The 12,373-nt window shown below is 55.3% G+C and overlaps 1 protein-coding gene and 1 long non-coding RNA gene across 2 annotated transcripts in view; one reads left to right on the top strand and one right to left on the bottom strand.

Annotated features, from left to right (window-relative positions):
- The window catches only part of LOC145530003 (uncharacterized), a 270,063-nt gene that overhangs the window by 95,556 nt on the left and 162,134 nt on the right, over positions 1-12,373 (bottom strand). Inside the window, exon 7 of the long non-coding RNA XR_014071398.1 lies at positions 5,991-6,102. This is a non-coding gene — a long non-coding RNA (uncharacterized LOC145530003). The remainder of the gene's footprint in view (positions 1-5,990; positions 6,103-12,373) is intronic.
- LOC145529934 (uncharacterized) lies at positions 2,166-3,952 on the top strand. Its single transcript, XM_081550705.1, has 3 exons — positions 2,166-2,323; positions 2,723-3,035; positions 3,286-3,952. Exons 1-3 carry the CDS (start codon positions 2,189-2,191, stop codon positions 3,921-3,923), a joined length of 1,086 nt encoding a protein of 361 aa, XP_081406831.1. The 5' UTR covers positions 2,166-2,188; the 3' UTR covers positions 3,924-3,952.

Raw genomic sequence — 12,373 nt, 5'->3', positions numbered from 1 at the left:
CAAAGTCTTCCAATGAGAAGGGAATTATCACCCCCACTGACAATGCCATTCACTGAAGTGATACCCACGAGTCCATCTAACCCAGAAGGCAAGGAAGGACCTGTTCTCACAAAACGGCGAGAGATGGAAGAAGGAAGATCAAGCCCACACCAACCACTGGAAAGAGAAGCTGTGCTCAGGGCTTGAAAGAATTCCTATTGGGAAAATGATGTCACAGCCCCACAAGGCAATCCACAGCTTCGATGCTATTCCTCCCAAAATGCCAATGCATTTTCGCACCGAACAAAGAATTGCAAAAGGGGTACGGAAACAGAAAAGAGCCTAAATTGTCAATACAATCCGACGAAAAAGCCCCGATACGGACATCCAAGGTTGTGTGAAAGGAAATTAGACGACCAAACTAGGATCCTCAGGAGAGTATCGGAGAAGGCGATGGCGACCCACTCCAGTACTCTTGCCTGGAAAACGCCCTGGACGGAGGAGCCTGGTAGGCTGCAGGCCATGGGGTCGCGCAGAGTCAGACACGACTGAAATGACTTAGGCGCAGCGGCAGCAGCAGGACAGTATGCTATTGGGAATACAACAACACACACAGATCCAGATCGATGGAATAAAGTTGAGGGTCCAGAAACAAACCCCGGCATCCATGGTCAACTCATCTCTGACACAAAAGGGGAGAATATCCAAATGGGAACAAGAAAGCCTCTTCAATAAATGTCCATGGGAAAACCAGACAGCTACATCTGAAGAACGCTATTGGTTTTGATCTCACACCACCTCAATATCGGGGAAAAACCTCACCCTAAAGACTGATGTCATGAGACAGCTAGAAAGAAGCGTAGGTCAAAGGCTCCTTAACATCAGAGTCTCCTTGCCATTTGCTGGGCGGAGGTAGAAATGGGTCTCTTCAAGTAAGGGAAAGAGGAAAACGAAGTACGCCAATGGGTTTCCATCCAATGGAACCTCTTCACAACAGAGAAGCTAAGCATTCAGAAATGCAAAAGATGGGAAACGGAACATGAGAGACTCCTTGCAAGTGGTGTATCTGAGAAGGGGTTCATATGGAAAGAGACGAAGAATGCACAGCACTCAGATTCCAAGAAACACCACCACCACCCTTGACCCTTCCCCCATGACCAACTCCGACCTAAAGCCTTTCTCTCCCTCTAACCTATCCCTAAAACATAACCCTCATCTAATCATATACATGTGCATTCCTAGCATCCATCCATCCACACACGAGAGAGAAAGAGGAAGACACAGACTGAATCGAGAAGGGAAAAGAGAGGGACACAGACAGAGAGAGACACGGAACCAAAGAGAGGAAAGGAGTCGACGGTCCAGACTTTTCATCAATCTGTCTCGAAGGTAGAAGCAATGACAGCGCCCATCCACCCCAGAAGGGGGAAAAGGACGGAAGGTTTGGAGAGGAAAAGACAAGAACGCAGGGAGCCATTAGAAGCTCAGCCACCCGCAGAAGCCGAGCTGGGACACTTGAACAGAATCTCAATGGAAACAGAGGACCAGAAAGTTGGCTACTCTTTTCTATAAGAGAGGGAGACCTTCGAGTCTTCCTTTCGCGCCTCCAACTTGGATGCGGGGTCTCAAAACACTCAGGAGGGGGAGTGCCTTTTCCTGGGTACCACGGCGCATCCAGGCCTCGTTCTGCCCCATTCTGTGCTGTGTCAGCCCTGGATGGAGTCTTTCTTTCTGAAGTCTCAGCACACAAGCTCCACGTGATATCGGCCCCAGGTGGAAAGGCATGGAGCTGCTCGTAGGCCGACAGACCTAGGAAGCAGATGGGAGAATGACCCCCACTCTGCAGATGGAGAGACTGGGGAAACCCTGAGGGGCATACGCTTGCCCAGGGCCACACCACTTATGAGAAGAAGGAGCCTGGTCTGAGAGCAGCGGGGTCCTCGGAGCTCAGGCCCTGGCTGCACCCAGGCCTCCCCAGGGCTGTGGGCTGGGCTGTGTGGCTGTCACTGTGCCTGCACATGGCCTAAGGGGGGTGGTCGAGCAGTCAGAAACCCAGAGATTCCCTTGGGAAGTTTTGGGGAAGGGACCTCAGCACGAACCCCAGGAAATGATGTCACCTGCCGGCAACAGAACCCAACAGAACCCGCAACCCGGGTATCCAGGCCTCCAGAGCGGAGAGGAGCCCCCAGCCAGATCACTTGCTGCCAGGATGTTCTGCTGTTTGCCCCTGCCCAGAGGCCGGGGCCTCAGGAGAGCTCACAGGCAGTGTGCGTGGGCACCCTGTCGACGTTGGCTCAGGGCACCCCCGAGAGGCCTCTGGCCCTTTGCCCGGAGAAACAGAAAGGTAACACGGGGAGCCCCAGGCCGGGCCAGCCCACCTCTCCCATGCCACCCGGAAACACCGGGTCCTTTGCCTGTGTGTGTGGATGCGGGTTTCTCGGGGTGTGTCTCCCTCAAGGAAGCCCAGGCGGATGTGGGGTCAGAAGCCTGCGGGCAAGTTGTGTCCACACCCCAGGGGAGAGCAGCCTGGCTGGGATGGGGAGAGTGCGGGCAGCGCCGGCCGCCCAGGCTGGCCTCACACCCTCAGGTGGGTCTCTTTCCTCCCGGGTGGGGATCTGAGCAGACACACGTCTCTGACCCTTCTGGGAAGAGAAGTTCGAGCAGGCAGAAGCAGCGGCTCCACTGGCCAGGCCCAGCTCGGAAAAGTCCCAGCATGGCTGGCTGACGGTCACTGTCGTTGCAGAGCTTCCCACGTGATGAGGCCGAGGACGGGGACACCCCGTCCACCTCCCGGAGGGAGGGGTCGGAGCACCACCCCCCCGCCCCTGAGGCCCAGTGCAGGCTCCAGGTGAGCGTGCCCACGGAGGCATCAGCCCCACCGGGGGCGAAGCGGAGGCGGGGAAGGCCTGCTGCCGAGACACCACACAGGATACACCCGGCGGCCCAGTCTGAGGCTGCCACGGAGCTCAGCACACCCGGCTCCGACCCAGAGTCCCGAGAACCCCAGCCTCTGAGGCAGCAGGAGGACCTGGAGCCCAGCACGCCAGAGCACAGAGGTGAGGACGCTGGGGCTGGTGCACGGGAGTGTGTGGGGAGGGGGTGCTGAGCTACACAGGGACGAGTCCCCGAAAGATGCTGCTGGGCCTGCAGCAAGCGCTGGCCTCACACCCCCACCCCCTTCTTGCACACTTCAGTCCCAAAAGACATCCGACCCTGGGTATTCTTTGGGAATCTCTTGGAAGCTTTCTGTCCCGGGATACGCACATGCCAAGGCTGGCCTGTGGGCAAACTTTGCTTCTCCCCCAGCTCTAGCACTGGCCTCCAACTGGAACCAGGCTCCACTTCCCAGACCTGTCCCTACAGAGGTGGTGGCTCCAGGTGCAGGACCCAGGGATCCACCGAGGGCAGATGGAGAACCGAGACTTGCCCTCGCAGAGACACCAGGCCAGCTGGGTTCTGGCCAGCACACCGGGCAGATCGGATCTCCGTGCCTGCAGGACCCCCAGCCCCAGGCACTGATGTCCCACCCCCTCAGCCAGAACCTCCACCTCCACGTGCACCTGTACCTGCTCGGGCTTTGGCAGGAGAACCCGAGGCAGAGGAGGAGTCACCGCCTCGGCAGGGAGAGCCTGCCCTGGCTCCCGCGCAACACCCAGACGCCGACGATGACTCACCCACCCCTGCAGGAAGAACGAGCCCCCGCTCTGGACAGAGACCCAGAGCCCTTGCCGGAAACACCACGTCCAGGGGAGCGGTCGGCTCTGCCGCCTCCATCCCTGTCGGCTCACCGTGGACGCTGTCAACTCGGTCTGCCCCCAGGGGACATGGAGTTCCTTTCCCCTGAACTGCTTTGCATTTGGTTTGTTTCCACCTTTCTGGTGATGTTTTATTTTTTGTATGGTTTCCTGTATTTTTGTTGGTTAAGTTGGGAACTTGTTGGTTAAGTTAGTAAACTTTTTCATCATTGTTGCAATTTGGGAACACTGTTGTGTAACTCTGGTGATACTGTGTTACCATCACCACTTTGTGGTTTCAGACCCGTTTGATCTTTATGCCCCACCCCCCAACAAAGCCTGGATTCAAGGCAAGCACGCCCTGTTCATCCCTCCCCCCGATCCTGAACACAATTTCATCTTTTCTTTCTGCATTCCTTCCTATATTCTTGGTGTCCCCAATCAATGACTCTCAGTGAAATGACTGAAGGAGTTTCTTTCGGACTCTCCACCTACTGTAAGACTCCATTGGAGAGTTCTCATTTTTATGTCATTTGAACTAGCCTTTGATAGCTGACAGGACGGTGTACGTCCTTTCAAGATATCATGTGCCAAACGAAGCCCTTTTGGCAAATGCCATCATTATCTCCAGGCAGGCATTGCTGTTTGAAGGGTGACATCTCAGCCAGAAGGCAGAGGCTGAGCTCCTCTTGTTGCACCAGCTCCCAAAAGAAGCCAAGAAAGGGAGCTGGAACAACAAACCACCCCAACGCCCAGGAAAGCGTTCTTCACGACAGAAGGCTAGAAAATGACCCAACAACCTTGTGGCCCAGAACCCCTCTAGAAAAATCACTGTTCCATAAAAAAGAGAAACACGTGGGAAGTTCCAAGGAGAGGCAATGCCCATGGCCAGTGTACTTTAGAGACGGCCTGACCGCTCCGGGGAAGACACGCACCGACGGAACCCCTTGGGAAACAGCAGTGAGAGTCCTCACCGTCGTAAGGGTTTCCTCTGGGGACAACCTGCCCTGGGCACCACATGAGGGAGCAGACCGGCTTCTCTTCCTCTGCCCCCACACCATTCACTCATGAAGGCAGCTCAGGTGTTCTCATGCCCTGCCTGCCTGCCTGCCTGCCTGGCTCATCCGTGAGCTGTGACCACCTCCAGGGCAGGACTCCACCTTCTCCTCTCTGTGTACCGTGAATCTGCACACAGTGGGCTTTCAGAACCTTAGGAGACTTGAGCCATTCCCACTCGAGCCAGAACCCTCCCCAGGAAGGAAAACGGCTGTGGGGTCATTTTGGCCCCAGCACTGGTTCCGAAAGCCTGGCGGCTCCTACAGCCTCTACGGTGTGAAGAGGGAGGTCCCTTTTGACAGAGCTTTCCGGCTGTCAGATCTAAGCTGTTGTTTCACTGTCAGCTGTGTCTCTTCCGTTGCAGCCAGGTGGGCCACGCTGCTCCAAAGGGGCTCACAAGCTGAGTGGCAAGGGAGGTATTGAGAGGACAGGGATGGCTACAACGTGCTGCAAACTGAGTGAGGGTCCCCACAATCCTCAGCAAAGGTCTGTGGTGTGCAAGTGGGGAGTAGAGGGCCCCCAAGTTCCAAAGGAAGGGAGGTACTCGGGAGCTAAAGCCCTTGGCTGCTGTGGTAGCAGCTGCAGATGGAAGCTCGTCCACAGTGCACTTCGAATGAGGTCATATGAGCGGGACTCTGGAAATGGCTCCGAAATCAAGAGAAAGGGGTCAGGGTATGTGGGAATCCGGCGGGGGTGGGGGGTGGATGAAGGAAGGTGTCCTTCCTCTCTCCAGTGCAATTTGGTTTGGTGAGTCTCAAAGCTACCAGATGGCACTTCCCAAGTCAGGCCCCCGCAGGAATCAGGGTGGGCTGCGTGCCTCGGCGCCTGCTACAGGGACAAGCCACACCAGTGGCCTCCCTGAGCTCAAATGGCCGGATCTGGGGGTTCTGTCTGGGTGCACACCTCCTTGCTCTGGCCAAGTTCCCCCCTTCTCTGAGCACCAGCTTCATCCTCTCGAATGAGGACATCGATTGCTACCTTGGCACGTTACTCCCTTCATCCTGTGAAGACTCATTAGGCTTATCCTACAATTACTAGCTGGCCCGAAGAGATATCTCCTGAATCCAGATTAAGCTGGAGTCTCCCAGGCTCATCTGGCATGTCTTCCCTGAAGTCTGCCAAAACCCACACCCTTGCATTTCCAGGGACTCCCCTTAGCCAGCTGGGCAGAAAACCCAGCATGGTTCAAACAAGCTGACAGACAAGCGGGAGAGGACTCACGGGCAGACGGCCTCCCTCAGGTCTCGGGTGGAGCTCTGGGACCACAGCAGCAGCGGGCCATCCCAGCCCCTGGGCTCAGCAGCGCCCTCATTCTCAGGCCGGCGGCTCTGCCCTGAGGGGAGCAGGAAGGTCACCAACTGCCGCAGGCGGACCTCAAGCCCCTCCCACTGCTGGAGCCTGACCTCCCCCGGCCCCACCCCTTCCCCTACCCCAGCAGAACGAGAGCTCGTCTTCCCCTGGCTTCCAACGTGAGGCCCGGCCCCGGGCCCCGATTGGGCACTGCCCCAGTCCGGAGCCAATCACAGTGGCCAGGGAGGTGGAACGCACCGATTGGCCAGGGCCAGGTCATGTGACCATACTCCCCAGGAAACTCAAATATTACCAAGATTCCCTAACAAACCAATGAACAAAATTATCCAGTAAAGGCAAACCGTACTTTTTAATGAGGCCAATGTCACAGAAAAAAAAAAAAATCCTTCACAATGAACTGCTCAAGGAAGCTACTAAATAAGCTTTCAGAAAAGTTAAGACGTTTTTTTTTTTTTTTTAATAGGGTGACGGAGAGCTATACCTTTCCCATCTATGTGAATTTAGGTTTAAACTAGATTTCCCTCGGCTATTATATAAGACAAAAAACCCCACATCACCCCCTTTCACTCCCCCCACCCCCAAAAAGTGTTTTAGTCTATTGAATTTTTGTGTCCTCAGTTGTGTCTGATTCACGGCAACTCACGAACTCTACACAGCCAGGCTCTTCCATCCATGGAATTCAGGGCAATTTTTTTCTGTCACAGCAAATGCCCACCCTGGGTGATCCAAAGGCAAGGGCTCAGAGGCTCCTGAGAGACTAACTCCTTTCAGCTGAGCACAGAGCTGGCTCCTCACTGGGATGCCTGTGGCCTGGGGCTCCCAGAGGGGAGAGCAGCACTCGCCCCACCGTGTGGTCACTGCTGGAAGTGCAGGCTGCTCCTCACTCCCCCTTGACAGTGTCCCTGAGGGCAGAACAGTGGGAATCTACTCAAGGTGGAAACGCAAACTCCGATGCAACCAAACTTCCCACAAGGTCTCCAAAACCACTCAGGAACAGGGAATTGGAAACTGCAGGGCATGACATGAATGGAGATGGAGACTTGACACCTTACACCGAGTTCACTTCCAGTTATCCCTAGACAAAGTTTCCATGAAAACTTGTCACAAATCTAGAAGAACAATGAGCAGAAACCGGACACGTGCTTTGAGTCTTCACACACAAAACAAAAAGGCAGCCCACAAAACAACCCAGAGAATACAGTGGACTTTGCAAAATCAAAGATATCTACTGTGGGAAAGACCTCATTACAAAAGCAAAAGACAGGTCATACATCGCGAGACGAATGAGTGGAAACACAAAGCTTCTCAAGGATGTGTCTCCAAACAGTCAAAGAACACCAACACGACAAGCCTGTGAAAACTAGGGAAAGGTCTGAAGGGACACCAGACTGAGGAAGACACACACAGAGTATCCCGGATGATGTCCAGCACTGAGGGCCTGAAGAAACAACAGTCTAGTTGCACTCCCTCAGGCCTGTGTGACCCTGGATGAGGCCTCTGTTTCCCGGTGGCTCTGAGAGATGGACAGGGAGGAAGGGGAAGAGAAATCACTTGCATTTCTAATACTCACAGCAAAGTCTTCCAATGAGAAGGGAATTATCACCCCCACTGACAATGCCATTCACTGAAGTGATACCCACGAGTCCATCTAACCCAGAAGGGAAGGAAGGACCTGTTCTCACAAAACGGCGAGAGATGGAAGAAGGAAGATCAAGCCCACACCAACCACTGGAAAGAGAAGCTGTGCTCAGGGCTTGAAAGAATTCCTATTGGGAAAATGATGTCACAGCCCCACAAGGCAATCCACAGCTTCGATGCTATTCCTCCCAAAATGCCAATGCATTTTCGCACCGAACAAAGAATTGCAAAAGGGGTACGGAAACAGAAAAGAGCCTAAATTGTCAATACAATCCGACGAAAAAGCCCCGATACGGACATCCAAGGTTGTGTGAAAGGAAATTAGACGACCAAACTAGGATCCTCAGGAGAGTATCGGAGAAGGCGATGGCGACCCACTCCAGTACTCTTGCCTGGAAAACGCCCTGGACGGAGGAGCCTGGTAGGCTGCAGGCCATGGGGTCGCGCAGAGTCAGACACGACTGAAATGACTTAGGCGCAGCGGCAGCAGCAGGACAGTATGCTATTGGGAATACAACAACACACACAGATCCAGATCGATGGAATAAAGTTGAGGGTCCAGAAACAAACCCCGGCATCCATGGTCAACTCATCTCTGACACAAAAGGGGAGAATATCCAAATGGGAACAAGAAAGCCTCTTCAATAAATGTCCATGGGAAAACCAGACAGCTACATCTGAAGAACGCTATTGGTTTTGATCTCACACCACCTCAATATCGGGGAAAAACCTCACCCTAAAGACTGATGTCATGAGACAGCTAGAAAGAAGCGTAGGTCAAAGGCTCCTTAACATCAGAGTCTCCTTGCCATTTGCTGGGCGGAGGTAGAAATGGGTCTCTTCAAGTAAGGGAAAGAGGAAAACGAAGTACGCCAATGGGTTTCCATCCAATGGAACCTCTTCACAACAGAGAAGCTAAGCATTCCGAAATGCAAAAGATGGGAAACGGAACATGAGAGACTCCTTGCAAGTGGTGTATCTGAGAAGGGGTTCATATGGAAAGAGACGAAGAATGCACAGCACTCAGATTCCAAGAAACACCACCACCACCCTTGACCCTTCCCCCATGACCAACTCCGACCTAAAGCCTTTCTCTCCCTCTAACCTATCCCTAAAACATAACCCTCATCTAATCATATACATGTGCATTCCTAGCATCCATCCATCCACACACGAGAGAGAAAGAGGAAGACACAGACTGAATCGAGAAGGGAAAAGAGAGGGACACAGACAGAGAGAGACACGGAACCAAAGAGAGGAAAGGAGTCGACGGTCCAGACTTTTCATCAATCTGTCTCGAAGGTAGAAGCAATGACAGCGCCCATCCACCCCAGAAGGGGGAAAAGGACGGAAGGTTTGGAGAGGAAAAGACAAGAACGCAGGGAGCCATTAGAAGCTCAGCCACCCGCAGAAGCCGAGCTGGGACACTTGAACAGAATCTCAATGGAAACAGAGGACCAGAAAGTTGGCTACTCTTTTCTATAAGAGAGGGAGACCTTCGAGTCTTCCTTTCGCGCCTCCAACTTGGATGCGGGGTCTCAAAACACTCAGGAGGGGGAGTGCCTTTTCCTGGGTACCACGGCACATCCAGGCCTCGTTCTGCCCCATTCTGTGCTGTGTCAGCCCTGGATGGAGTCTTTCTTTCTGAAGTCTCAGCGCACAAGCTCCACGTGATATCGGCCCCAGGTGGAAAGGCATGGAGCTGCTCGTAGGCCGACAGACCTAGGAAGCAGATGGGAGAATGACCCCCACTCTCCAGATGGAGAGACTGGGGAAACCCTGAGGGGCATACGCTTGTCCAGGGCCACACCACTTATGAGAAGAAGGAGCCTGGTCTGAGAGCAGCGGGGTCCTCGGAGCTCAGGCCCTGGCTGCACCCAGGCCTCCCCAGGGCTGTGGGCTGGGCTGTGTGGCTGTCACTGTGCCTGCACATGGCCTAAGGGGGGTGGTCGAGCAGTCAGAAACCCAGAGATTCCCTTGGGAAGTTTTGGGGAAGGGACCTCAGCACGAACCCCAGGAAATGATGTCACCTGCCGGCAACAGAACCCAACAGAACCCGCAACCCGGGTATCCAGGCCTCCAGAGCGGAGAGGAGCCCCCAGCCAGATCACTTGCTGCCAGGATGTTCTGCTGTTTGCCCCTGCCCAGAGGCCGGGGCCTCAGGAGAGCTCACAGGCAGTGTGCGTGGGCACCCTGTCGACGTTGGCTCAGGGCACCCCCGAGAGGCCTCTGGCCCTTTGCCCGGAGAAACAGAAAGGTAACACGGGGAGCCCCAGGCCGGGCCAGCCCACCTCTCCCATGCCACCCGGAAACACCGGGTCCTTTGCCTGTGTGTGTGGATGCGGGTTTCTCGGGGTGTGTCTCCCTCAAGGAAGCCCAGGCGGATGTGGGGTCAGAAGCCTGCGGGCAAGTTGTGTCCACACCCCAGGGGAGAGCAGGCTGGCTGGGATGGGGAGAGTGCGGGCAGCGCCGGCCGCCCAGGCTGGCCTCACACCCTCAGGTGGGTCTCTTTCGTCCCGGGTGGGGATCTGAGCAGACACACGTCTCTGACCCTTCTGGGAAGAGAAGTTCGAGCAGGCAGAAGCAGCGGCTCCACTGGCCAGGCCCAGCTCGGAAAAGTCCCAGCATGGCTGGCTGACGGTCACTGTCGTTGCAGAGCTTCCCACGTGATGAGGCCGAGGACGGGGACACCCCGTCCACCTCCCGGAGGGAGGGGTCGGAGCACCACCCCGCCGCCCCTGAGGCCCAGTGCAGGCTCCAGGTGAGCGTGCCCACGGAGGCATCAGCCCCACCGGGGGCGAAGCGGAGGCGGGGAAGGCCTGCTGCCGAGACACCACACAGGATACACCCGGCGGCCCAGTCTGAGGCTGCCACGGAGCTCAGCACACCCGGCTCCGACCCAGAGTCCCGAGAACCCCAGCCTCTGAGGCAGCAGGAGGACCTGGAGCCCAGCACGCCAGAGCACAGAGGTGAGGACGCTGGGGCTGGTGCACGGGAGTGTGTGGGGAGGGGGTGCTGAGCTACACAGGGACGAGTCCCCGAAAGATGCTGCTGGGCCTGCAGCAAGCGCTGGCCTCACACCCCCACCCCCTTCTTGCACACTTCAGTCCCAAAAGACATCCGACCCTGGGTATTCTTTGGGAATCTCTTGGAAGCTTTCTGTCCCGGGATATGCACATGCCAAGGCTGGCCTGTGGGCAAACTTTGCTTCTCCCCCAGCTCTAGCACTGGCCTCCAACTGGAACCAGGCTCCACTTCCCAGACCTGTCCCTACAGAGGTGGTGGCTCCAGGTGCAGGACCCAGGGATCCACCGAGGGCAGATGGAGAACCGAGACTTGCCCTCGCAGAGACACCAGGCCAGCTGGGTTCTGGCCAGCACACCGGGCAGATCGGATCTCCGTGCCTGCAGGACCCCCAGCCCCAGGCACTGATGTCCCACCCCCTCAGCCAGAACCTCCACCTCCACGTGCACCTGTACCTGCTCGGGCTTTGGCAGGAGAACCCGAGGCAGAGGAGGAGTCACCGCCTCGGCAGGGAGAGCCTGCCCTGGCTCCCGCGCAACACCCAGACGCCGACGATGACTCACCCACCCCTGCAGGAAGAACGAGCCCCCGCTCTGGACAGAGACCCAGAGCCCTTGCCGGAAACACCACGTCCAGGGGAGCGGTCGGCTCTGCCGCCTCCATCCCTGTCGGCTCACCGTGGACGCTGTCAACTCGGTCTGCCCCCAGGGGACATGGAGTTCCTTTCCCCTGAACTGCTTTGCATTTGGTTTGTTTCCACCTTTCTGGTGATGTTTTATTTTTTGTATGGTTTCCTGTATTTTTGTTGGTTAAGTTGGGAACTTGTTGGTTAACTTAGTAAACTTTTTCATCATTGTTGCAATTTGGGAACACTGTTGTGTAACTCTGGTGATACTGTGTTACCATCACCACTTTGTGGTTTCAGACCCGTTTGATCTTTATGCCCCACCCCCCAACAAAGCCTGGATTCAAGGCAAGCACGCCCTGTTCATCCCTCCCCCCGATCCTGAACACAATTTCATCTTTTCTTTCTGCATTCCTTCCTATATTCTTGGTGTCCCCAATCAATGACTCTCAGTGAAATGACTGAAGGAGTTTCTTTCGGACTCTCCACCTACTGTAAGACTCCATTGGAGAGTTCTCATTTTTATGTCATTTGAACTAGCCTTTGATAGCTGACAGGACGGTGTACGTCCTTTCAAGATATCATGTGCCAAACGAAGCCCTTTTGGCAAATGCCATCATTATCTCCAGGCAGGCATTGCTGTTTGAAGGGTGACATCTCAGCCAGAAGGCAGAGGCTGAGCTCCTCTTGTTGCACCAGCTCCCAAAAGAAGCCAAGAAAGGGAGCTGGAACAACAAACCACCCCAACGCCCAGGAAAGCGTTCTTCACGACAGAAGGCTAGAAAATGACCCAACAACCTTGTGGCCCAGAACCCCTCTAGAAAAATCACTGTTCCATAAAAAAGAGAAACACGTGGGAAGTTCCAAGGAGAGGCAATGCCCATGGCCAGTGTACTTTAGAGACGGCCTGACCGCTCCGGGGAAGACACGCACCGACGGAACCCCTTGGGAAACAGCAGTGAGAGTCCTCACCGTCGTAAGGGTTTCCTCTGGGGACAACCTGCCC

Source organism: Giraffa tippelskirchi, chromosome 12, assembly GCF_054371585.1.
Source record: "Giraffa tippelskirchi isolate mGirTip1 chromosome 12, T2T-mGirTip1v1.2.pri, whole genome shotgun sequence".
Classification (NCBI taxonomy): Eukaryota; Metazoa; Chordata; class Mammalia; order Artiodactyla; family Giraffidae; genus Giraffa; species Giraffa tippelskirchi.
This window is presented reverse-complemented; position numbering and strand designations above follow the sequence as displayed.

Coding starts and splice junctions, on each gene's coding strand:
- LOC145529934 (XM_081550705.1), top strand. CDS start 2,189: ATGTTCTGCTGTTTGCCCCTGCCCAGAGGCCGGGGCCTCAGGAGAGCT. Junction 2,324..2,722: donor TTGCCCGGAGAAACAGAAAG/GTAACACGGGGA, acceptor CTGTCGTTGCAG/AGCTTCCCACGTGATGAGGC. Junction 3,036..3,285: donor CAGCACGCCAGAGCACAGAG/GTGAGGACGCTG, acceptor CTTCTCCCCCAG/CTCTAGCACTGGCCTCCAAC.